At 51.4% G+C, this 23,695-nt stretch overlaps 8 protein-coding genes across 8 annotated transcripts; 5 read left to right on the plus strand and 3 right to left on the minus strand.

Annotated features, from left to right (window-relative positions):
• Window positions 1–2,004: 2,004 nt before the first annotated feature.
• Window positions 2,005–3,163, plus strand: CLUP02_09081 (uncharacterized protein; the record flags this gene model as incomplete). The annotated part of the gene is made up of 4 exons (XM_049288062.1): window positions 2,005–2,475; window positions 2,605–2,727; window positions 2,803–2,904; window positions 2,984–3,163. 4 exons carry the CDS (start codon window positions 2,005–2,007, stop codon window positions 3,161–3,163), a joined length of 876 nt encoding a protein of 291 aa, XP_049145206.1.
• A 42-nt stretch (window positions 3,164–3,205) lies between these two features.
• CLUP02_09082 (uncharacterized protein) lies at window positions 3,206–5,050 on the plus strand (the record flags this gene model as incomplete). The annotated part of the gene is made up of 9 exons (XM_049288063.1): window positions 3,206–3,331; window positions 3,387–3,568; window positions 3,632–3,714; window positions 3,789–3,808; window positions 3,875–4,008; window positions 4,072–4,159; window positions 4,203–4,466; window positions 4,548–4,696; window positions 4,798–5,050. The coding sequence occupies 9 exons, from the start codon at window positions 3,206–3,208 to the stop codon at window positions 5,048–5,050; spliced, it is 1,299 nt and encodes a 432-aa protein (XP_049145207.1).
• A 1,845-nt stretch (window positions 5,051–6,895) lies between these two features.
• On the plus strand, window positions 6,896–9,833 carry CLUP02_09083 (uncharacterized protein; the record flags this gene model as incomplete). Its single annotated transcript, XM_049288064.1, has 11 exons — window positions 6,896–7,160; window positions 7,609–7,762; window positions 7,813–7,950; window positions 8,021–8,210; window positions 8,358–8,444; window positions 8,504–8,704; window positions 8,791–8,937; window positions 9,003–9,292; window positions 9,355–9,490; window positions 9,578–9,684; window positions 9,728–9,833. The coding sequence occupies 11 exons, from the start codon at window positions 6,896–6,898 to the stop codon at window positions 9,831–9,833; spliced, it is 1,821 nt and encodes a 606-aa protein (XP_049145208.1).
• An 80-nt stretch (window positions 9,834–9,913) lies between these two features.
• CLUP02_09084 (uncharacterized protein) lies at window positions 9,914–12,199 on the minus strand (the record flags this gene model as incomplete). Its single annotated transcript, XM_049288065.1, has 3 exons — window positions 9,914–11,568; window positions 11,620–12,081; window positions 12,157–12,199. 3 exons carry the CDS (start codon window positions 12,197–12,199, stop codon window positions 9,914–9,916), a joined length of 2,160 nt encoding a protein of 719 aa, XP_049145209.1.
• A 563-nt stretch (window positions 12,200–12,762) lies between these two features.
• Window positions 12,763–14,807, plus strand: CLUP02_09085 (BTB/POZ domain-containing protein; the record flags this gene model as incomplete). The annotated part of the gene is made up of 2 exons (XM_049288066.1): window positions 12,763–12,988; window positions 13,144–14,807. The coding sequence occupies 2 exons, from the start codon at window positions 12,763–12,765 to the stop codon at window positions 14,805–14,807; spliced, it is 1,890 nt and encodes a 629-aa protein (XP_049145210.1).
• Window positions 14,808–15,202: 395 nt separating this feature from the next.
• CLUP02_09086 (uncharacterized protein) lies at window positions 15,203–15,733 on the minus strand (the record flags this gene model as incomplete). The annotated part of the gene is made up of 1 exon (XM_049288067.1): window positions 15,203–15,733. The coding sequence occupies one exon, from the start codon at window positions 15,731–15,733 to the stop codon at window positions 15,203–15,205; it is 531 nt and encodes a 176-aa protein (XP_049145211.1).
• Window positions 15,734–16,631: 898 nt separating this feature from the next.
• On the plus strand, window positions 16,632–19,476 carry CLUP02_09087 (G-patch domain-containing protein; the record flags this gene model as incomplete). The annotated part of the gene is made up of 4 exons (XM_049288068.1): window positions 16,632–17,168; window positions 17,252–17,636; window positions 17,695–19,296; window positions 19,421–19,476. 4 exons carry the CDS (start codon window positions 16,632–16,634, stop codon window positions 19,474–19,476), a joined length of 2,580 nt encoding a protein of 859 aa, XP_049145212.1.
• A 126-nt stretch (window positions 19,477–19,602) lies between these two features.
• On the minus strand, window positions 19,603–22,367 carry CLUP02_09088 (choline/ethanolamine kinase; the record flags this gene model as incomplete). Its single annotated transcript, XM_049288069.1, has 3 exons — window positions 19,603–20,415; window positions 20,486–21,957; window positions 22,271–22,367. The coding sequence occupies 3 exons, from the start codon at window positions 22,365–22,367 to the stop codon at window positions 19,603–19,605; spliced, it is 2,382 nt and encodes a 793-aa protein (XP_049145213.1).
• Between the last annotated feature and the right edge of the window lie 1,328 nt (window positions 22,368–23,695).

Genomic DNA, 23,695 nt, shown 5'->3' on the forward strand with positions numbered 1-23,695 from the left:
AATATCAGATTAGCGAGGACTCGACGACTTATAATAAAACACTTTTTTTTATTAATTTAATAAATAATATACTTAGTAACGTAAGCGCTAGCGATATAAATAAGCTCGTTAATATTACGATATAGACTAGCTAAGTAGCGTATATAGGGAGCACTACTATAGAGATTATAAAAGCTTTTTTTAAGATTATATTTTATATTAAGTATGTCCTAGATGCGCGAAATAGTAAATATTTTAGTAAATACTTAGCGATAGTATAATAAGAGAGTCGTAATTAAGAAACGATACGGAATTAGAATATTATAAAAAGAAAAGTATAGTTATATAAGAAAGAATTTATAAAACGGTTGCCGAATAAAAAGAAGAAAGAAAAAGTAAATATGCGACTAGTAACGGACGAAAAATCTTTTATTATAATTAATAGCCTAGTAATAATAATAACCGCGAGGTTAGGCGGGCTCTTATATATTACGACGGTCGGAATACTTTATTACGAATATATATTATTAACTTAGTAACTAGTCGGCGCGCTATTACTAAATAATAATAATAAGGTATCCGTTAGATAAGGAGATAGGAGCAATGCCTTATTCTTAAGTAAGAAAGGATATTATTAACGCCTTACGGAATTTATTACGAATAACGACGTTAATAGCTTTATTATTAGCGTTAAAAGAAGATATTACGTAATAACTTTAGGGACTAAAGTTATATAAGGGGGGAGTAATTATAATAAATTCGGGATACGGCTAGCGATAGGACGCTAATAACTTAGCGACTAGTATACGGATCTTATTATAAAAGAACTTTTTAAGAAGCAGAGCCCTTATAAAGGACTCTATAAGCTTTAGTCTTATAATATACCTATACTTATATTATAGCCTCGCTAGTTAAGTGCTCATAGCCTAATCTCTTATATATATATCGTTTTTAATATCCTTATACTTAAATAGGTAGTCTAAATACCTCTTAGATATTATAATAATAACCCTACGACTACCCGTAGTCGTAGTTCAGAAGGCCTAACTAATTTCCTTATTTTATTAAGCTAAGCGCTTATAATAAGAAGGATAAGTAATAGGATCGGTAGAGGGCTCGTAGTTATAACGGTTAACTTATACTTCGAAGTACTAACGGTCTCTTTTAGTTTTTAACTTAATAGCCTTAGCTACTTACTTATAGTCCTTCTTTTTTATAAATATCTCTCGGAGGTACGTAGAGCTCGGTAGATTATAGCTACTTACGTCGTAATAAAGGTCGAATTAAAAAGGAACTCCGTTATAGTAATTAAAAGCGCGGCACTTAACGATTATAAATCCTTAAGCTTTTATAAAGGAAGTAATATCTACGAGAAGATCTTTATACGTATCGTAGCCGTTAGGATTTTTAACTAGTAATTCGAGAGGTATTACGACGTTAGTAGTAGCGGCGGTAGCAATAGTAGCGCAGTAGTAGTAGTAGTAGTTTAGTTAAGATTAATTAGTTATAAGTAGGTAGGTAGAAATCTACTAAGTTTAATTAACGGTACGTAGTAGAAATAGAAGTAGAAGTGGGCAGGTAGTGGAAAAATTTTTGCCACTTGCTAGCACTCGAGGCGGGCTATAGCGGCTGGTAGAAATTTTCTAATAGTGGCGTATAGTCAAAATAGCCAAACGATATAGTCAAAATAGCCGGGTTCTAAATAATTCGGACTATAAAGCTAGCTTTATAAGTAGCCTCGTTAAGTACTACTCTAGCCTTAAGTAGGCTAAAAAAGCACTAACCGTAAAGTAAGTAGTCGTACTTTACGTAACCGTAATTATTATAATTAATAATATATTAATAAATAAAGGGATCGTTAACTTCGTAATTATTCTCTTTTTATAGTATATTAACGTTAGGAATAGCTTTAATTAGTAGTAGTAGTAGTAGTAGCGACGGCGAGGTTAACGAAGTAGTAGTTATAGGTAGGTAAGTAGGTAGGTAGGTAAGTAGGTAGGTAAGTGGGTAGGTAAGTGGGTAGGTATGGGTAGCTGGGCTCCGTGGTCGGAGGCAGGAGCGGCCGCAGCCACACTTAGTGGCGGGATATCGGCAGGTGCTGGCAGAATATCATCGCCCAATAATTACCTTGACGTCGTTCATCGCGGGCGAGGCTCCGTCAGTACCGAGCATCTGGGGCCCTCCTTCCTGGCAACTGGGAACAAGGCATCTTGGACACCGGACAAAGGTTGGGTAAAAATTGGAGTCGTACGTCAAATGGTGACGGGCGAGCAGAAAAAGATCCCAAGAGGAGACGGCTCACATTACGAACTCTCAACGTATCTGCCTCTGTGGACTCTATTCGCAGGGAACTGCCTTAGCTTCAGTGGATGCATATCAAGAAAAACCCAGTCCACACAGTCCACATATCCTATCCAGCCATCCCCCTTCTCGACGAGTAGACCGGGATTTCAAAGAGAAAGGGGTGATCCCAGCAGAGACACGTTTTCCATGACCGTTTGTGGGCTCGCAGAAGCGTTGCGTCCACGATACGTACTACGCAACCCACCTAGAAATACGATCACGACTATTGACCGAGAAAAGGAAGAGGAGACGCAGAGGCAGGTTTCATGACACAAACGGGAGGGCCTCCGAGTCGAGCTCAACCTCGATTCGGCGTACCGAGTACTGCTGCTGCTCCCCTCTCCATATTACCCTGGCAAGCAAGAAAGAGGCAGCGAGGCTGTGCTTGCATACATATCGAAAATCGTGGGACTGTGAGGGGGGTAAGCTGTGAGGTGCCGCGATTCAGAGGATCATTTCCCAGGATCTTGCAAATCGCAGGCGTCTTCCCGATTCCCCGAAGGCATAATACCGAAGGAAACTCAATATTTGACGAGGGGAGATGAGCATGTTCAGTGGGTGGGAACGGCGAGATACATCGCGGTGACAAAAACCCTCCGAGGGAACTGAATAATGGGCTTTCCATGGTCCTGGCTTCCTGGTCCAACACAACCTGACCGAGCGGATCCAGCAGTCTGGAGTCTGCCGTCCACCGCGCATGCTGTCATACAAAGTCCACTTGGAGGGGGGAAGGGGTGAAGTCTGGGTGTCTCCTGGAAGTTACTCTTCTTCTTCCAAGAACGAAACAAGTGACGATCAGCATCCTTCGAGCCCTTCATCCAACCTTCATTCCAGCAGATAGATGAAACCAACTCGCCGTAACTTCGTAAGCCCAGTACCATCCATGCGTACTGACATCAACTCTGTCCCGCCCAATTCTCTCTACTCGATCTCGGCCGGTCTAGCGTTCAAAGCTGCCCACTCCACCCTTTCGTATATTGAGGAGAACGCGTCCTCGTTGGCCGACTTCGTGGGCTCACGCCTCGAGATCTCCCGTGGGCTCCCCTCTGTCGGCACCCACTAAGAACCCAGGCATCGTGGCACCCCAACGGTCCAAGGCTCGCCTCCTACAGGAAGTTAACGTTCATTCCCGCTTGGCACAGGTAATATGGCGCGATGCCCACAAAGCCAAAGGAGCCGGAGAGCGTCTACTCCGCAGGAGGCCCCCTTCGCACCTTGTGCCTAGGCATTTTGGCCCCCCATCTCTGTGAAGATCCTTGACACCACCTCCTTCTTACCTACGAAGAAAGGGAATGGGGCAAAATGGAAGTATCCGTATGGAAGACGCCGCATATGCGCTCCGTGGCTGCCGTACCAGAGATCACTTGGGTGATCACCAACGCATGGCCATGGGTGTGTCGGAAAAGTGACTAGCACGTCAACCACCATAAGTCCGGTCCCCGCCTCTTTTCGCTCTCCTCCTGCAGACATCTCATTACGCATCCACGTTGGTCTCCTATATCGCTGCTGCCGCTCCTTCTCCTCCTCCTTAGCCTACCTTATACGATGATAGACTCCGCTGGAACGCTTCAGGACAAAACTCGAGTCGTTAGCCCAAGAGGCAAAATCACTCAGCACGAGATACTCGTTGGCGATGATCAAGCACACAAGAGGGGCGTGTACTCCGTACTCGATACATGAAGATGGGTAGATGCTCCGCAGAGAGGCTCGTGATATGCAGCTGTGAAGTAGAGAATCCACCACCCGCAGACACGCGAGAGAGCCGGACGGAGTTATCCTTCCACCTTCCAACCTTCCACCCTCCCCCTATCAGCCACTTTCTGTCATCTGCAGGCCTGTAAGGCCAGTAGAGAGCAGAAAAAAATGTGACAGCCCACAAGGTGCGATCGTGCTCGCAAATCTTCGCTCGTCAAGAGGGTCCTTCGACCTCGTCTGGGTTTCGGCCCATTGGCCTTTTCCAGTCACAAGTCTCACTGCCGGCCGCGGCATTCGCAGGATATAGCCTCATCCACTTTTACTTGCCTGCCTGTTTTGCCAATATGCCCTGCCTCCAACTGGCTCGGTCTTTCAGAGGAAGTGGAAGGGGGGTCTCGTTCAAGTTGAGGGTGGGGGCCAAGAATTCCGATGGCCTCCATCCGTATCCCGTATGCCATCCATACCTCTCTTTCTTTTACCATCGATTCTGGTTTAGTTGTTCCTCTTCGAATCTCTGCCATGCCTCCTAGGCAGTTGGCAACCAGAGGCAGTCTTGGGAAGAAAGCCTAGATTGTCAAAAGGTCCCATCCCAACGCCCTTACATGTCCCCAATTACCGCGGCCGCAGGCGCCACAATCAATGACTCCATGCTTCGAACCTGGAGTCTAGAAGCCTTAGTGTCATGGCAACGTTTACAGGGCTGGCGACGTAAGGAGTGATTGGCGGGAGATGTAAGGCGCGTGTGTGTCTGTGTGGTGGCATTTCCATACGTTCCAATAGTCAGCAGCCACACGGCAACAAGCCGAAGCGACGCGGCAGCAGCAAGTTAGCAACCCCAAAGAAGAACCCGGGCCAACGAGACTTTCGCATCCCGTCAACGGCGGATAGCGGGCGGACGGCGCGGGCTGAACGGTTCACGTTGTCGGTGGTGAAATTCCAAGCCCAACGTCCTCTGCGCCTGCTGCTGTATTGCTTTCCCAATCCCGTGTGCTGTCTTTCAAACGTCTCCTCATTCCTTCGAAGGGGAGGATGATGAGGAGGAGGGTAACCGTAATAACCATGACCGGAAACCGTAACACGGCCCGAGATTAGACTGCTCCCCGTGCTGAGGCAAAGCAAAAAAGGTGTGGTGATTCCCTCACCATGCACGTCCGCGGTTGGTGGCGATCCTCTTGGTCGTCCGTCAAGCCCAGCCTGTTCCCGTCCCATGAATGGTCACCGTTCTAACGTCGTTTATCCCCCCCCCCCCCCCTTTCCCGCGCCGCTGTGCCGCAGACGCGCCTTTCTAGCCTGGACATTTTGAAAGATCGACCCGGAAAGGGGTCATACGGCGCTCCGAGCTTTCGTCGTAGGAAGCGGCTACGCGGCTGCGGGTTCCCCTTGACGTGTCCCCTGCGCAGTGCATCACGGGCCTGCTGCTGCTGCTTGTCGAGCTTGGGTCTGGTTGTCGTTTGGTTTCTTTCTCCGGAGCCCTCCCTTTGGCTGCTTTGCGCGTTTATCCCAGTTCTTACCGTAGTAGACGTGGGAATGTATGCATATGGGACGTCTGGTCTGGGGTTCAGTCCGAGCCAGCAGCTAATGTTGAATGTCGATCATCCATTTCAGTCCAGTCCAGCAGCAGCAGCAGCAGCAGCAACACCTCTCAGGCCGGATGATACCCACCCCCTCCCCTTGAAAGGTAGAGGGAATAAGCAACAAAGGGCGAGATATTGCTCTCTCTCTCCCGAATTGCCCTACAGCGGACGTGCTCGTACATGCAATCTTTTGGACAGTATTGTTTGCTTCCCGCGGTGCTCCGTGCCCTGTAAATGCACGCTGCATGCGAGCTGCATCATGCAGCTTGCAATACCCAAGAAACGAAAGTTTTAGCGATCCCGCAACGCGGACGTCACTTCTGTTCTCGGTAGGGCCATCCGGGGAAAAAGAAACGTCTTCTCAGCCGGAGAGACACTGGAATGTCTCGACTGGAGCGGAGAAACGTCCGGGGTTTGTTCGTTTCGTAGGCTGCTACTGGGCCATTGTCTCTCTTGCTCACTGTGTCACTATCTCTCTCTAAGTACCTTGTTATTAAAGAAAGTTAATTCTTTCTAAGTTATAAGTATAAGAATATAGATTTAATAAAATAGTATAATACTTACTTAGTACTTAAATTAAAATACTTTTTTAAGCTTATTATAAAATAATAATAATTATATTACTAACTACTTATTATTAAGGTTTATAATTAGTATTATAATTTTAATTATAATAGTTTTATTTATAATAAGTAAAAAGTCTAATTATAAGTCCCTTGAAAACCTCTTTTTAAGGGCTATAAGAGCCTCCGAATTAAGTTAAAATACTTATTGAAATATTAATAACTAAACTAACCCTATAATAACGGCCTTAATAAAAAAACTAAAAAATAAACTAAAAAATAAACTAAAAAATAAACTAAAAAATAATATTAAAATCCTTATTAACGTTAAGTATAATTTATCAAGTATAATAACGTAGCTATAGAGTATTAATAATATATTTTATATTAAAAAGATTATTATTAATATTAATAAAATAAATAAGGCCGTATTAATATAATACCTCGGCTTTTTTTTATAGCTCGAGGATTATAACTTTAAATAATATTAAAAATTTATTAAAAAGCTTTTTTAAATACTTTAGTATATTTATTATTATTTTTATAATAATAAGACTCTTAGTACTTATATATAAGTATAAGTTATTTATTTTTAAATAGTAATATTAGCTTATTAATAAGCTATTAAAACTATAATTCTAACGATTTCTTAATAAAGGAGAGGGTAGAATAGAGGAAAGGATAAGTAAGAAAAGGGTTAAGGTTAAACAGTGCGGAATTCGAGGGCAGGGTAGCGTCTACATGTACTGCGGCAATCCTCTAGTAATGCAAAACGATGGAGTTAAACAGTGGTCACTATCTCTCTCGGTCTCTGTTCCTCTGCTTCTGCCAACAAACTTGCAAGACAGAGCCAGCGATCATGGGGTTGTGGTGGGATGGCCAAGGACGATATACATGGGTTTCCGCAGGATGTCTCGCTACCATGAAGCGAAGAAGGGGCCAAACCGCTCCCTCGTGGGCGCGGACGTTCTAGCTGCCGTTGTGGCTGGCCCTTGGAAGCTCACCAGTCTCGACTAGAAGCCGTAGCTACTTCGCGCGGCTTGAGACACCGCGTTTAGAAGAGCTGAATTGCCTTTCTTCGCCTGAACCCTACGTTCAAAGTAGATCGATTCCAGCCTAGCTCTCTTCTTCTTTCAATGACCGGTTTGGTCCTAATCCTTCAGAAGAACGCCAGTACGGCTATCGTTTGACCGCAACGGGGGGGGCGGGGACCACGGAATGTCGACGTTCCCCTTGCTCATCAGCTCATAAGACAGTTACTCGTTAGTTCTTGACGAGCTAAGACAACACCGAAAGAATCAACCAAGCCCGTTTCTCTGTCCCCCCAGAAACCTAATCTCCAAAGCCCGAGAGACGAGATGCGATACCGTAGCACTAATCTAGATCGCGATCACGAACGATGTGATAAATCTGGCCGTAGCCCCTCCGAAAGCGGTAGCCTCGTGCCTTGATAGCCAAAGCAAAGCAAGTGCAATGTAAAACCCCCTTGTCTGACCTTGAACTTTTGAGGTACCATTCATCGGAGGACTATCCCAAGTTAGACTACCACTTCGTCAGCTCTGTCCTTCCAAAGTGTCTCAAAGTCGTTGACAACACGGCAACAATAGAGTGTGAAAGAAAAAAAGAACAAACCTGCCCGCTCGCTGAGCTTCCCGAAGTCCCGCCCGCGCCTGCTTCGCCCTGGTCCTGCTGCTTGCGCTGGACGAGCGGAGGAGAAGTGCTTGTTTCTTCTTTTCGGGGCTTTTCAAGGTCCAAAAAGCCAAGCTGCGTCTCTCTCCCGCAGACGGAGTCTCTCTGTGCCCGGTGCTTTCATGATTTTCTCGGTTCCCCGGTATGCAAGATGGGCTTGCTGGGGGTCTCAGGCAGGTCGCCGATGGTTGATGTGGGCGTAAGGGGGTGCGTAAAGGTGCGGGTGGCAGTAAGCGAAGATGAGAAAAAGCAATTATATCAAGAAAACACCAAGCCTAAACCGCACTGGCCCCAACATCATGAGCTGATGAACGAACCATACACGGGTAGAATCCGGGTTCGGCTTGTGTCCCGATACCATGTCACCGTGAACAAAACCCCCCCGGCGCGTGGGCAAGTGGAGAGCACAAAGACACCGAGGGCAGAGGAGAGAGAGAGAGGGCATTCGGAAAAGCAAAAGCTCATATCTAGATCCGGAACACTCCCCTAAACCACCCGCAGAATCAGCACTCAGAGCGATGACGGCGATGATATCGGCCATCAACAGCAGGGAGTACTCCCCTCCATATCCGTCCCGCCTGTCGTTGGAAAGAATGAGTCGGTGAAGCTAATGCAGCAAATGCCCGCAATCACGTACGTCGTCCATCATGTCTGTCTCAGCGCCATGATGACCGCGCATCGATGATCAGCAAACGTACTCAAGCGCGGCCCCCTCTGCCTCCTGTGCTCCTCTTAGGCTCCTCCCCCGTTTCCCTCCGTGCCTCCTCCCACACCCCGTCCCCCGTGGCCGCCGTGCCGCTCCCCTTCCCCCTCACATATCACATAACCCCTACTGATCCTCCTCACAGCGCATCGCCTAGCGTGGGATAGACACTCTGGCCAGCAAGAAGAACGCACGCTTATGCGGATGCGGACCGGTGTCCTCTGAGACATGCAGGCCGGTAAAGACCCGGCACTCGGGCAACACCCCCTTCAATCCCTCCCTCTATCGCATCACGGACGTCTCATTGAAACATCACCAAACTTCCTCTGTCATCGAAAGTGATGAGATCATCATAACGGCCGGTTTTGTAGGACGGGTTCTTCGTTATCAAGTGAGTTGCAATAAACTCTGCGCTATTATCCAGGGGAGGGGGGAGGGGAGGTCTCAGGCTCTCAGAGACGGCATGCTTACCAAAGGCTTACAACGAACGTCGAAAAGCAAACATTGTTCAATATTTCTTGCTATTCCGCCGTTTGTTGTCTCGGGCTCTCGGTCTCGCTTAGAGAATCTACGGGGCGGCATATCATCGGCATATCATCGATTACGAGTCAAAGGAGACAACATGGCGTAAAGGTAGAATCTCGAAGCGATCTGGAATGTGAATTGTCTTGCGCGAAATATGACACGGCTGGCCGTTCTGGCCACGCCGCTCTGGTCAACCCCAGATGTCTTGAAGTTCTTCCTGTGTGAAACGAGACTAAACCAGAACAGCATGCTTGAATGCCACGGGGACCATATACGGTTATAGTAAGTTATTCGTCAACGTGTCATTCATGTTGGCAACTATTGACGCGCGGGTAACATCATATGCATGCGGTATCCAATACAACGAGATCAGTCATTCTATAGTTCACAACGTCATTGTACGAGAAGACCAAAACATAGTATGTGAAAAGATGAATATTTGTCTCGTCCGTGATAAAACTACACCTGCAAAGCCCTTATGCAACATGTACAGGTAACCAATAAAGCAATCTACCAAACGCCGTGGCAACGTCTGCATCGAAAATGAAACCCCAGCCGAGTCCGGCAACACCGTACCGTTCCAATCCAACACCTCCAAAATCCATCTTCATGAGTGTGAAAGTCAAGAGTCCCGTCTGATCATCACCGGGACTCAGGATTGCTGTGTATAGACACCCACAATTACCTCCATCGGAAGATATCCTTCAACTTTTTTCGGTGCCGCCAGAACAAAAGAGAGTGATAAATGAGCAACGACAATAACAACCAATGAATGACCCGTGTGCATGCTATGGTATCTTCGCCACCCAACGCTCTTGTATGCCAATTGAAAAGAAATGATCTTAGACTCTGGCCATGGGCTTACGTCTGATCAGGAACGGACTGGGCATCTCGTCCCGCTCGGGATCCCATACCGCGGCAGGCTCGCCGCCACTAGCCCGGCGGTCCGCGATACGATCCTTGAACGCCCTCTTAGGGCTCATGTTCTCGCCACCAGACATCACAGCGGAAAGAGGACGACCTCCTGCTCTGGCCTGCTGGAGTTCGACCAGCGTTCTGCCCTTGATGTTGTTCTTCGCCGCAACCTTACCGAGGGGCTCCTGATCCTTCTTGGTAGAGTTTTTGCGGGAAAGACCGCCGGGAGATTCGCTGCCGTTTGCAGCCGACAGGTTCGCTGCCGAAGGAATCTTACTCAATCGGCGGTTAGGCGACTGACAGCGCTCGCGGAGACCGCGGCTGAGGTCAGGGTTCGAGGCCATGTTAGGCAGCGAGGGCAGCGTCTTGTTCTGGTTCAAACCAGTTGCCGATCCTTGAGGCTTGACTCGAGTAATGGGAGCAGTCTTTTGAGACATCAAGACCGGACGGTTCTTGGACGTGAAAGGGTTGTGTTTCGACTTGATGTTGCGTGTTGGGGAGGGAACAATGTCCTCGTCGTCGGAGTCGATGCTGATGGTGTCACGAGGGACGTCCCACATCGGGTCGCCAGAAGAAGCGGCGTTGCCAGAGAATAGGTTTCCGCTGTTAAGCTTGGGCACCTGAGTTCCAGCATGTCGTCTAGGTGATAATGAAAGTGAAGCAATAGCGATAGGTGAGGGGGATGCCATCTCGATATCCATAGGGGTGCCTTGACCGCCGACGAACATGGTTTGGGCTCTGCTGTAGGGGGTGCGAGTAGCCTTCCTGCTCGTGAAAGGACTGTCTGAAGAGATATCGGTGAGATCGGTACACGATGAGAGCTCGTCGTCTCCGCTACCGTTACCAACGGAAGATCTCGGGTAGTCTGACTTTGTTTGCGACGTTGCGAGGTCCAACGCGTGCATGGGCTCGGCAGCCAAGCTAATCGTCTTCTTCTGCAATTCGGCTTCGACACGAGACTGAACCTCGCTCTCGAATCGCTTTCGGAGGGCCTCAATTTCTGAGTTGATTTGCCGATCGATCTCGAGACGCGCCTTGACCTCCCACTCTCTTCGCAGCGAGCTGTCGACCTCTTGTCTGACGGAGGCCTTGTCAGCCTCGAAGGCAGCTGTTCTCTCTTTCAATTCCTTCTCGCGGCGAGCCAATGAATCCTCCTTCTTCTGAACGACCTTGTTGAGCTCAACAACTTCTCTCTCCTTTCTCATCAATCGCACAACAGGGAGATTGAGTAGTTGCGCAGTGTCCGGACGGTGGTCGGGGTTGACTCTCAAGCAGTCCTTGATAGTGCCCATAAGCTCGCTGGAATAGCAGCTGGGAAGAGGCGAGACTTTGCCCTCCTTAATCTTCTGAACAAGCTGGAAATGCGATTTGGCGTTGAATGGGGGCTCGCGCGTGCAGAGCTCGTAGATGATGCAACCCAAAGACCAGATGTCCGACTTGAGTGTGTACTTCTCAGCGGCGCAGATTTCGGGCGACATGTAAAATGGTGTGCCGACATAGGTGGAGGCGAAGTCATGGGACTGAATCATCTTGGACAGGCCAAAGTCACCAAGCTTGACGGAGTTGTCCTCTCCAAGGAATACTGTTCTCAATTAGCACATGTCACATCGATTGATAGGGCGATGAAACATACCATTCTCCGGCTTGAGATCGCGATGCAAAATGGTCATGGTTCCCGGGGGCGTCTTAGGCTTGGAAGCTGTGCTGAAGAGGCCCAGCACATTGCTGCCAACCTCGGGAGGGTCGATGCCATAATGGCATCTGTAGAGCGCAGTAACCAGCTGCGAGAAAATGCTCCACACGAATGACTCCTGTGCGCGCTGACCCTTGACAGCCAAATCTCTGATAACGCGACCGAGATCGCCATTACCACAGTACTCCATGTAGAGGTGAAGGTCTTGGGTTGATTTGAGGTGTTCGCGATGGTAGTAGCCGACGATATTTTGATGGCGGAGGGTTGAGAGGATGTGGAATTCGGCGTGGAGCTGCTCTCGCTCCTTTTGCGACATCTTGAGGTAGCTGATTTCCTTCCGACACATGACGAGGTTATCGGCCTTTCTTCGAACCTTTCGGATGATTCCAAAGGAACCATGGCCTGTTGGATTGTTTGATTAGTGAAGAGCTCTTTGGTCGGTTGCAACGTGAAAAGCTCATGAATGGTAGTGCCTACCGATTTTCTCCAGCACCTCATACTTATCCGCCTCCAAAGACATCTTGGATGCAACACGCAATGAATTTGATTAAAGTGAATCTTTGTATGTATCCATAGAAGTTGAGAGGCAAAGAAAAGCGACGGTCGCGAACCTGCTATGTTAGTATCCGAGCTGTTGGTGGTGGTTGACCGGGAAAGGTGCACTGCAAGTCAAAGCTGTGAACTTGGTTGCATGGGACTAACAAGATCGAGCTCGGGTAAACAACTGGGGGCCGATGCCATGGCAACGACGCTAGTGACGGAGCTGAGATAATCCAGCTCCATCTCTCGAAGTGGGTCAATTTCGCGTATCTCTTATCGATAAGTTAGAACTTTAGCTCTGGAGGGGTTCAATGGTGGGGCACTGATGATGTACTGGAAGCCATCACGTAAGGAAGGTCCAAAGTGGCCCGTGCAGAGGCGACCTCATGGAGTTATCGGACTTCATTCTCACTGAGATCTTCAATGTCCCAGATGTGGAGGCGAACTTGAACTTGTCTCTTATTTGATGCATTTCTTTCATATAACCATTTGCTTAGACTTTTCAGGCTATAGAGATCCGTCCTGTTCGTTGAGTTCGTCATCATGGTTCTCCGAAAAGATGAATTAGAAGTACAGCTTAAAGAAGAGCATGAGTTGATCGCAAATGGCGTACTTAGAGAGGACAACCCCTTGGATCAGACGGCCGAGTTCGAGGCTTTCCTGCTGGCGTGCAGAAGAGGCGACCTGAAGACGTGTCAGGAGCTGATCTCGGCTGGCGTGAATATCAATGGCAAAGATCGTTTTGATTACACACCCTTGATTGTTGTGAGTACGCAGTCCCCGTACCTTTGGCTGAGGTCTCACTGACAATAAGCATCAAGGCCAGTTTATGTGGGCATCTAGAACTCGTACAACTACTTCTTGAGTCCGGTGGGTTATACATATTGACGTACAGTGAGACGTATTAACTGATCAACTTAAAAGGTGCACTGGCCGAAAGGAACACGTTTCAGGGCGAACGATGCATTTACAACGCCCTCAATGATAGGATACGAAATCTCCTGCTAGAGTATGATTATTCCAAGTCTACAGACCCGCTCCAACCTTGGGCCGGACACATTACCAGCCTACTTTCCAAGAACGTTCCAAAGACAACCGACATCAGCCTCATTGCAGCAGCGCAGTCCTTCAACATGCACAAGTTCCTCCTAGCAGCACGGACTCCGTACTTCAGGAAGAAGCTCGATGGCGCACCCGATACCGCAACATGGAAGCTCCCGACCACCTACCCGCTCGAGTCTTTCCAAGTCGCCCTACGCTATCTGTACCTAGGAGAAGTACCCAAGGATGTGGTCAATGCTCGCAGTACCGTGACGGAAGAAGAGGTTCTCACTGGTGTTGATAAGCTCAGCAAACAGCTCGAGATCGAGCAGCTATGGGAGGCAATCCTGGCGGGCAACGACCGGCGACTGTCGCGCCAGAGGTACGAGGACGAGGTGAAGCGCGCGCAGGCCCAGGTTGATCGTTTCTACCGGGAGAAGGTCCTGGGCCACAAAATGATCGTGGAGACGAAGAGGGTCGGCGAAGTGAAATGGCGTCACGACAACTCCATCTTTGCCGATTGCCTCCTTTGCGCACACGAGCCGGAAAGCGACGAGATTGAGAATGATGCGGAGGATCCTGACAATGTTGTCCATGCTGTCGGCATTCCGCTCGGCCCTGCACCCAACGGCGATAAACCCAGGAAACGGCCTCGAAAGTCGGTGGTCTACCCCGTTCATAAGGCGATGCTCATCCGCAGCCCGTACTTCGAGACCATGTTCTCCGGCGAGTTCAGGGAGGCACAGGACTCGGAGAACCTACACGTCGTCACAGTGGACTGTGTGCCCGAGGTCCTCGAAATTGTGCTTACGTTCTTGTACACTGAGAAGGTGGACTGCCCTCTGGATTTCGCGTTGGATTTGCTCTACACGGCCGACATTCTCTTCCTCGACAAGCTCAAGACGAAAGCAGCGCAAGCCATTAGTACCCTCGGAAGCGGCAGTAGCAACATCTGGGCTGATCGCACCCACAGACCCGATGGAGAGGATCACCGGGAAGAGGATATGGAGCCTATTAATATCTACGACGTTATCCACGCGGCGTGGGACCTGCGTGTCCAGCGCCTGGAAGAGTTTGCTGCTCGGTACCTGGCCAACCGCTTAGAGGACTACATTGATGAGGCCGAGTTTGCGGACCTGATCAAGGAAAGTGCAGAGAGACTCAAGAACCGTGAAGAGACAGACACCATTGAGTTGTTGGATGATATCCGATATTATCTGGGCGAGCGCTTCCGTTTGCGTTTTGAGGACGCTAATCTTGAGGAGATGATGGATGAAGAGGGAGAGATCAACGCCGAATTGGCAGAGGCCATCGCTGCACAGAGCGAACAGTTGAATGAGGAGATGAGTGAAAATGGTGCTACCCCACAGGAAACCGCCCCTGTTACTTCTGCTATCGAGCCTGTTGAGAATGGCGAAGATGGAGAGGGAGTCAAGACTCTTGGTGGAGAGGTGGCCGAAGACGAGTTCGCTTCAGATGCGATCAATTACCAGATCTTACTTGGAAAGATCGATACAATGCTGGATCATCTGAAGCTAGATGCATAGATGACTTGGCGCGCTTGGATACCGAGATACAGGCAAATCAAATGCCCATATTCTGTCACAAATATTAAAAGTGCTGATATGTCCAAAATGTTGAATCTATACTGTGAGACTTCAATGAGGGCGCCGTACATATCTTTCCCTGCTCATGATCCATGACCTAGGTGAGCACCTTGAACGCCCAAGACGTGATAATCTCCAATCGGCACGCGTCATGCTTGATCAAGTGACACAGCTTATTAGTTAACTTACCTACTGGCGAAAAGGATATCACGTCTGGATTTGCGAGCAGCTCATTCCATGTGATGGTAAACTCCCTGGCACGGATGGAAGCAGCCTGCATCTTTCACAAATGCGATGCCCATTCTTACGAAAATGGTCATTGAATGTTTGAAAATTCATGTTTGAGCTGGACTAGAGCTTTCTGGATGGCTTCGATCCCCAACAGTCTCTTTCTGCCCAGCAATACCATCTCGATTCGCCCTCCACACGCCCTCTTCGCCATGGAACTCCTCCCGCTTCCATACCTCGACCTTGGCCTTGCACTCCTCCAACGCCTCCTCACCAGCCCTCCACGCAGCCTGTCTATGCGGTGACGACACCGCAATCAAGATGCTCTCCTCGCCGATGGGGACTGTTCCCAAGCGGTGAATCATGGCGAAGCCTTTCAAGCTGTGCTTCTCGACGATGGCCTTGGCGATGGACATCATGGTGCGGAGGGCAAGCGGCGTGTAGGCGCTGTACTGCAGCTCTTTGACGGGTTTGTCGCCGAATGTGTCGCGTGTTGTGCCAGAGAAGAGGACGATGGCGCCGGCTTGTGGTGAGCGGACTCGGTTCATGATGGCTGAAGCGTCGAGGAGATGGTAGGTAAGGGCAACGTAGCAGGAGTCCTCGGAGACCTTCCACGGTCCTTGATCTTGGTTCTCCATGCCTATGGGATTTGCGAACAATAGAGGTGGAAAGATGTGTCTGCTCCTTCGAGTCGTGGTTGATGGCAGAAAGAAATGGTGGGGTTGAGGCCGTGTAAGTATCCAAGATGACGATGGGCTTTTTGAAGTTGAAGGATTTAGTTGAAGGATTTTGGTCAACGCCGCTCAACTCTCTGTTGGAGATCTAATGCAACAAACTTGAAATGATCAATAATTCTCTCTCAGTTGCCAACGATATGCTGATTACTTAAGAACCTTGGGTTGAAATTACCTCAAAAGATGACAATGATGAACGTGGGGAGGACGAAGTTGATGAGTACCCAGGTACAAGGTACAAGGATGGAGGAGCGCGGACCAGGTCCATACCAACCTTATCGACGACCCCGCTTGACTAAGCAAGAGATAAGGTGCAATCCCATGAAACCTACCTACCTAGGCAGCCGCAAGTCGACTTCGAATGGAAGTTGCCAGGGGGGGTGAGCTTCTGCCGGCCCGAGCTTTGTTTGAACCATCCCTTCTTCATTCCCGACTTCGCCCAAGCCCATTACTGAGGCCCGTCGTCCTCTGTGTTCCACCAATACCTGGTTGAAGCATAAAGGCACGGTCTTGTCGTACGCCTCACGAGGGGACAGCACCGCGCCTTACTCCTTCCTTCCCTCCTCTTCTTCTTTCCGGACCAAGCAAAACTCGACCCAAATCACGCCCGAAGCAGCGCGCATAAAGATCGGACACACCCCTTCCTGCGATCCGCGATCATGTACGAGGACAACCATCGCGCGCGCGAGAGGGGACCGTACGAGCGACGAAGATCCCCTCTACGAGATCAACAACAGTATTCAGACAACGACGGCTTTCGAACGCGGCAGGGTAAAGAGACTAAGCTGAGCCTGCGGAGGACATGACCATCTGCAGTACATCTGGCTGGTTTGAGCTTCTGCTAACTTGCCCACGGGACGACGAGACTCTTCTAGGTCTCCCCCCAGGAATAACCTCGAGCTGTCCTACGACGACGACAGCTACGCCCCGGAGGATACCCGCCGTCGCGAGCGCGACTGGGATCGGGACCGGAATTGGGATCGTGAGACTGCAGAATACCGCGCAAGAGACCACGACCGTTACTACCATGGACCGCCGCGTGAGGCCCACGAGCCACGTCCTCGATCGGGAGATCAAGGCGGTGGTCGGGATGACTATATGGATCGCCGTGATGAAGACGCTGCGCTACTTCACCCACATGACGGCGACGACCGCGGATCACGTCGTTACGATCGAGATGGCCGGGGCTACTTTCGCTCTCACTACGACGATAGCACTCGCCGCGATGATGCCCGACGTGGTACTGACGAGGATCTTCGTCATTTTTCCGCCTCTCCAGGTGGCAGCCCAGATCGCCATCCTCGTCGCGATCGTTCTACATCGCCTCTTCGACAAGCTGGTACTCCGAGTGATACTGTAATCCTGGAAGGTTTACCATCCGATGTATCTCTCGAGACAGTGCGGGATTGTCTCTTTAAACAGTCCGATCTATCACAATATCCATCTGTCGATCTTCGCATCCCCTCAACTGGGCGAGGTAAGCCACCTATCCCCCAACCCTCTCACCTGCACTTGCTTACATCTTCGCCAGGCAAGCGTCGCGCTTTCGCGCAGTTCGAGAATGTCGAGCAGGCGGTCGAGTTTGTTAAAGCAAACTACCCTAAGCTTGTTATCAATTTCTTTAGCGGGGAGGTTGATGATAGCACGGATGGCATGACCCTGATTTACATCCATTACGCAAGGAACCGCGATGACGCTGAGCGGGAAAGTCGCGCTGGAACTGCCGCTAATTGGAGCTGTCCGACCTGTGACTTTTCAAACTATGCGACCAGAAGCCGTTGCAAGAACTGCGGCGGTCCGCCCACAGGTATGCACATTCGACGATCCTTCTTACGGAAGTGCGAGACCCGTACTGACTCGGCCAGATCCGTCCCAATACCGATTTCTATTGACTGGCGAGAGCGATGCATCCGATACACCTTCTCAGATCTTGGTTTTCTTCCCTTTGGCGCCATCCGTCAACGAGGACGTGTTCTCGGCGGGAGCTGGAAAACTAGAGCTCGTGCAAAAGCAAGCAGCAGCAAGGAACTCCGGCGACGGGCCAAAGCTCAAGTCCACTGCCCCGACAGGCGATGCATCTGGCTACGGCGCAAGGCCGGGCTCTCTCCACCGCACATTCTTGATGCGTGATCAAGAGACGAACGAGTCATTCAACTTTGGATTCGCCGAGTTCTGGACAGTGGAAGATGCGATGGCGGCCATGAAGAAGTTTCAGATGATGCGCGAATTCACGATTGCCACGAAGCCTGTGACAGTTTCGACCATCCATCTGGGCGTCTTCGTGCCAGAACTCAGGGAAGTGACGCGATTTAACGAGCGTGTCTCGTTCAACCCGCTCTTCAACCCGGCTATTCGGGTCAAGTACTGGGAGCCCCACGTCTATCCCAGCCAGAGAGTGATCACCGAGGTTCCCCCTGGCGGCACCTCTGGAGACGGAGGCAAAGGGGATGCTGCCGACGAGGCGAAGAAGGGCAAGAAACGCAAGGCGGACGGGAATCTACCCGCCTCTTCCACCAAAAAGTCGGTACCGATGGCTGGACAAATGGCGTTTTGGCAGAAACGGCATGTCGAAATACACGAGGGCAAGCGAGCCGCCGATGCAGTTGGTGAAAATGGTCAATCGGAAGAGCGCGCCCCTGTGAAGATCTCTCTATCTGGCGCAAACGCAATTTCTACCGGCCCTATCAAGATTTCTTTGACTGGGGCAAGCCTTCCGAAAGCCCCTGCTCCGACAGCATCGCCGAATGGGGCCCCTACTATTGAGAACTCTCAGACACCCGCGCCTCAGACGGGAACTGCGGCTCCAGACAAGACATCTACACCGGAAGCATCAGTATCATACGTGGACCGCGAAAAGATCTGCTGTTTGATCTGCATGATGAAGTATAAATCTCTGGATGATCTCAGTACGCATGAAAAGTCAAGAAATCACAAGAACGCTACCGCAGATGAGGAGAAGGTCAAGGCAGCTAAGCCGCGACTAGCTGCCCGCGACAAGAGGATGACAAAGCAAGCAGAAGAGCAGCCGGCGGCACCAGCGGCGGACGAGGAATCAGCACCGCAGTACCGCGACCGCGCCAAGGAGCGAAGAGAGGTGTTTAACCAACCCGCGAAACCAAAGGTGCCCGTCCAAGGCGGTAATAAACCAGCGCGCAAAGACGATAAGACCGCCAATCCCCCGGCGGCGGCATCTAAGGAGAAGACACCTCCGCCGGCGCCTCCGAAATCCAAGGGCGCGGGGATGCTGGCCAAGATGGGCTGGAGCACGGGACAGGGCTTGGGCGCCAACGGCGACGGCCGCACCGAGGTGATTGCCACGCACGCGTACCAGGAGGGTGTCGGCCTCGGCGCCGAGGGCGGGAACCTGGGCGACGCGGCGGAGCTCGCGCAGCGCAAGACGACGAACAGTTATGCCGAGTATGTGAATACGGTGCAGGATCGGGCTAGGGAGCGGTATAACAAGATGGGTTGAGGTGCTTTTTGGGTGATAACGGGCAATGGAGATACTGCTTGTGGTGTTTGCTACCGCGAGGAAGCAGAGATGGGAGGAGCAGGGCTGTCATAGAGTAGCTACCAGCACAACACGTGCAGTGCCAAGAAACTTCGAGATGGCACACAAGAATACAACAATGCTCCACTACAACTAAACATTTCACATCACTAGACTTTTTTTGAGCTTTGAAATCTGGTACATTGTAAACGGTGTATGTGCAAAAGAAAGGCACCCCAAAAAAAAAAGTAGCCAGTCTCCGTCAAATGCTAGGTTACTACTTTCAGTAATCCACAATCTTGAGCCGGGACTGCACGTCCTCGGGCAACTCCTCCTTCTTCACGATCCCCATGAGCACACAATCGCCCAGGAAGAAGAACGCCCGCTCCTGCGCGTAGCCCAGGTAATCGTACTCGTCGCCCTCGTCCTCGGCCTCCGCGGCAGCCTGCACCTCGGCCTTGGCGTCCGCGTCGCCCGCGGCCGCGGCGGCCTCGTTCTGCGCCTGCTTCTCCTGCTGCTCGATTTCCTCCTGGGACTCGAACCCGGGGACCTTGGCCTGGATGACGCCCCACGCTACCCACTGCGCGCTGTTGATGCCGCGCCAGAGGCGGGTTTCCTCGTAGAGCTCCTTGATCTCGGCCTCGACGGCCTCCTCTGCGCGGCGCTCTTCTTCTTTCCAGTGGTTGGGCGGGACGCGGGCGTCGAGCATGAACTCGACGATGGAGGAGGAGGAGCTGGTGGGGAGGAGGGCGAGCGTGCCGACGGCGCTGCTGCCGTCTGCGGCGCCGGCGGGGGTGAGGCGGGGGGTGGAGGCGCCGCCGTGGGTGTATTGGGGGCGGTGCTCGACGTAGGCTTTGAGGAAGCGGCGCTGTTCCTGGATGGTTGGGTAGACTGCCGTGTTGCAGAGGAAGGGGAGGGATTCGTGGTGGTAGTTGTAGGACCATTCCGTGAAGTGGTTTGCGAACTCGAGGCCTGGGACGTTGGCGGCGGCGTACTCGAAGTCGATTACGACGAGCTGCTTGTGCTCGTTTGCTGGCTTCAGGAGGGGGGACTTTTCGTCGTCGGGGCGCATGCGGAGGATGTTGCCGTATTGGGTCTGGGTGAGCGTGTTAGCTGGTGACTGACTTTGATATTTGGGGGGAGAAGATAGGGGTAAGTGCACTCACGTCGTTGTGGGCGAAGACGAGACGCTCGCGGATAGCGTGGCCCTTGTAGGCGCTGAGAGCCAACTCGCGATACTTGTCGTAAAGCTCCTTGAACTGCTTCCACTCCACACCACACACGTACCCGCGGTCGCGGAAGACGCAGTTGCCATTGCGTACGCCTTCGTCGAGGGCGCAAATCTTCTTCTCGACGTTGCCGAGCCAGGCATCCCAATTCTTGAGCACGGCAGGTCCCTCATCCTTTTCCCTGTCCAAGACGTCGATGCCAAAGTGGAGCTCCCGCATGCGCTTAGCAATCTGCTTGGAGGTATCGGGATCGCGCAGGTCGTTGGGGGTGAGGGTGATGGAGTTGAAGTACTCCTCGAAGCGGCCGTTGGTGAAGCACCCGAGGAGTCTCGGGCCAATCTTCTTTCGCGCCAGTCGCCGGAGCACGCTAAGTTCGTTCTCGCGGTCGATGAGGGCTTCGAGTCCGTAGATGCGCAGGAGGAGCTTTGGTGGGGGCTTCTTGCCGGGTACTTCCCCGAGGTCTTCGGGAGGAGAGACGACGTAGACGGCGTTGGTCAAGGCTCCGCTGAGACGTTGCACGATGACGCTGTTGCCACTGTCCAGAGGGACTCTTCTCCAACCCTTGATTCTCAGAGTATGGGCGAGACGCACAATCTCATTCTTGAACGTTTCCCAGGCCTTCTCCTTCTCGTCCGCCTGGCCACCAAGGGTCAGGTCGTCGGTACTCTTGCCACCACCGCTGTAGCTGAGGGTCTTTGAGTTGTCGAGAATTGCGTCGCAGGTTGGTACTATGACATCCTCGCCGATGTAATCGGTGTCGGAGCTTGCCGTCCTGTGGAGCATGCTACGCGACAAGGACTTCTTGTGACGGAGGGAGGGGCGCCTGCCGACCTTGGGGCTCATTTGAGGCACCGAGCTGATTCCCATAGAAGCCATGCTGTCCTCGATGATCTTCTGCAGCCTATCGAAGGAGACGTCGCTGGAATCGGAGTCGATGGAGTCCGAGCGTGAGCGAGGAGCAGCGGGCTGGGCTGTCGGGTCTGCCGTCTCTGCCGCAGGAGATTGTTCCTTCTTGGTCTTTGACTGCGGTGAGCGGCGTCGGGGCGATGTCTTGCTCTTCCGGGCAGCCTTCTTCTTCTTCTCATGCTCTAACCAGTCGTTGAGCTGGGCAAGCAGCTTCTGACTCTCGTAGTGGGCCTTGTGGCCGTGGCGATGGTGGTGATGAGAGGCTTGAGCTGCGGCTGCGGCAGCAGCAGCAGCAGCAGCAGCGGTAGCATCGTCGGAAGACGGGCCAGGTGACGGCTCCATGACAGGGGAAGAGCGAGACGATGAGGAGCTGGTGAGGCCCATGCGACCTGTCAACCTCTTGGCCATGTTGGCGGCGTACTGTCTCTTGTGGTGATGATCGGAAGGCGGGGCAGGTGGAGGCGGGGCGACAGCGTCAGCCTCTGGCTCAGCGATTTGAACGACTGTGAGAAGGTTAGTACATCATGTGTCTTTTCTTACACGTCATAAGCCCAGCAACGATACCGGTCCATCAAGCCGTGTCTGCGATGAGCAGTAAAGTGTTCCTGGGTGACGCGGGGCAGGCACGCAGACATGGGCACAAGCATGAGCATTGAAACGAGTCACTATCGCAGCTCGTCTGCCAGCCACATGTGCGCGATCCCTTATGCTCCCATCACTGTCGAGATGACACGATACCACTTGATGGGAGTGCCGAGCCTGCAGACCGTGGGTATGTTTAAAATGAGACGAAGCCAGACGTTTGTATGAACTGACCTTTGGCGGTGTTGGACGCGCACTCTTCATCCGTCTTCATGGCTGATCGCAGGGGCTGCTGCTGTCCAGTGATCTGGGGCGACGAAGAGGACGACATCTTGGCAGGCAAGACAGAGGAAGAAGAAGCGGGCGCAACAGAGTTTATGAGAGAGGGGAGTCTCGCGCGCGCGCACAAAGTCGGGTAATGGTGCTAGGTTCGCGGCTATACGGATAGAGGAAATTTTGCTCGCGTGAGATGACAGGGGATTTGCAATGTGCGTCGGTGAAGAAAATCGAGGTTATCCTCCTTTGGGGAGGTGAGAGGTGACAGTTTGCGATTGCAGCTTAGGTTGGGTATGGGGGAGCCTGGAGGGGAGGGGCTCAGAGAATGGGAATCCCACGATAAGTACGGAGTCGGGTGCTAGAGGTTTCTTATCGGGCCCGGCGCAAAAAGACACGGAGGGGTTTATCGTGGGGCACGCAGGCGACACGGGTCACCTTCAGACCAGGTAGGTAAGGTACCTGGTAGTGTAAGATGGACCACAACTGTGAGGGGTGACGGGGGGGGCTGGCTGCAGGCTGGGTTAGGTTGGGTTCTCGAAGTGGTTCTGGAAGAGGAAGATTTACGAGAGGATGAGACGAGAATGGCCAGAGTTGGGCGGGGAGACGATGCAAAGAAGAAGGGTGTTCAGATGAAGGGCCAAAGAATAGAAAAGAAAGACGCAACATAAGTTGAGCGGTTGTTAGGCGAATTACAGCCACAGCAAAAGGGCAACTAGTCGTGTGGTGCGAGGTTCTGAGGAGGTTGCAGTTATGGGCCGTTGGTCGCTTTGGTTGACCGAGCCGTGGGGATGGGGACCACTGGGGAGAGCTCCAGGTAGTGAGTGGACCTCCAGCTGGAAGTGGTCAGGTGCACCCCTCGCCGTCATCCCTGCCCGCTTTACAAAAGTATGTACTCCGTAAGTTATGCGTATATACTGCGTAAAGGTAGGTACCTTATCATTGGTCCCAGGTTCCTTATAGCGCGCTTTAGACCGTACATTGTCCCGCAGTGCCGCAAATGCACCCGACGACAACCGCACAAATTTGGTATTCCGCCGACTTCCGCCCACCTCACATGTCAAGGTACCTTGTCTTCAGGTAACTTCACAATTCCAGAGCAAGGGTTCTTCTTATCGTCGCACTAACACCAATTCGCTCCTCCATTACTTCACCACCAGCTAAAAAAAAAAACTCGGGAAGGATTCTGTCACCGACATGACATCTCACGAGGCCACAGAAACATACTTTAGAGTACCTTAACCAAACGTCAAGTTTGGCACCTTCAAGTCTCTGTCAGCCCGGTTCCATGGCAATGCCACGCAACCACGCAACCATCCCGAAAAGACAAGACTAAATGTGACGTCAGGGGGACCCTACTGTACCAGTCGGGAGCTCCCGACCCTT

Source organism: Colletotrichum lupini, chromosome 4 (assembly GCF_023278565.1).
Source record: "Colletotrichum lupini chromosome 4, complete sequence".
In the NCBI taxonomy this organism is placed as follows: Eukaryota; Fungi; Ascomycota; class Sordariomycetes; order Glomerellales; family Glomerellaceae; genus Colletotrichum; species Colletotrichum lupini.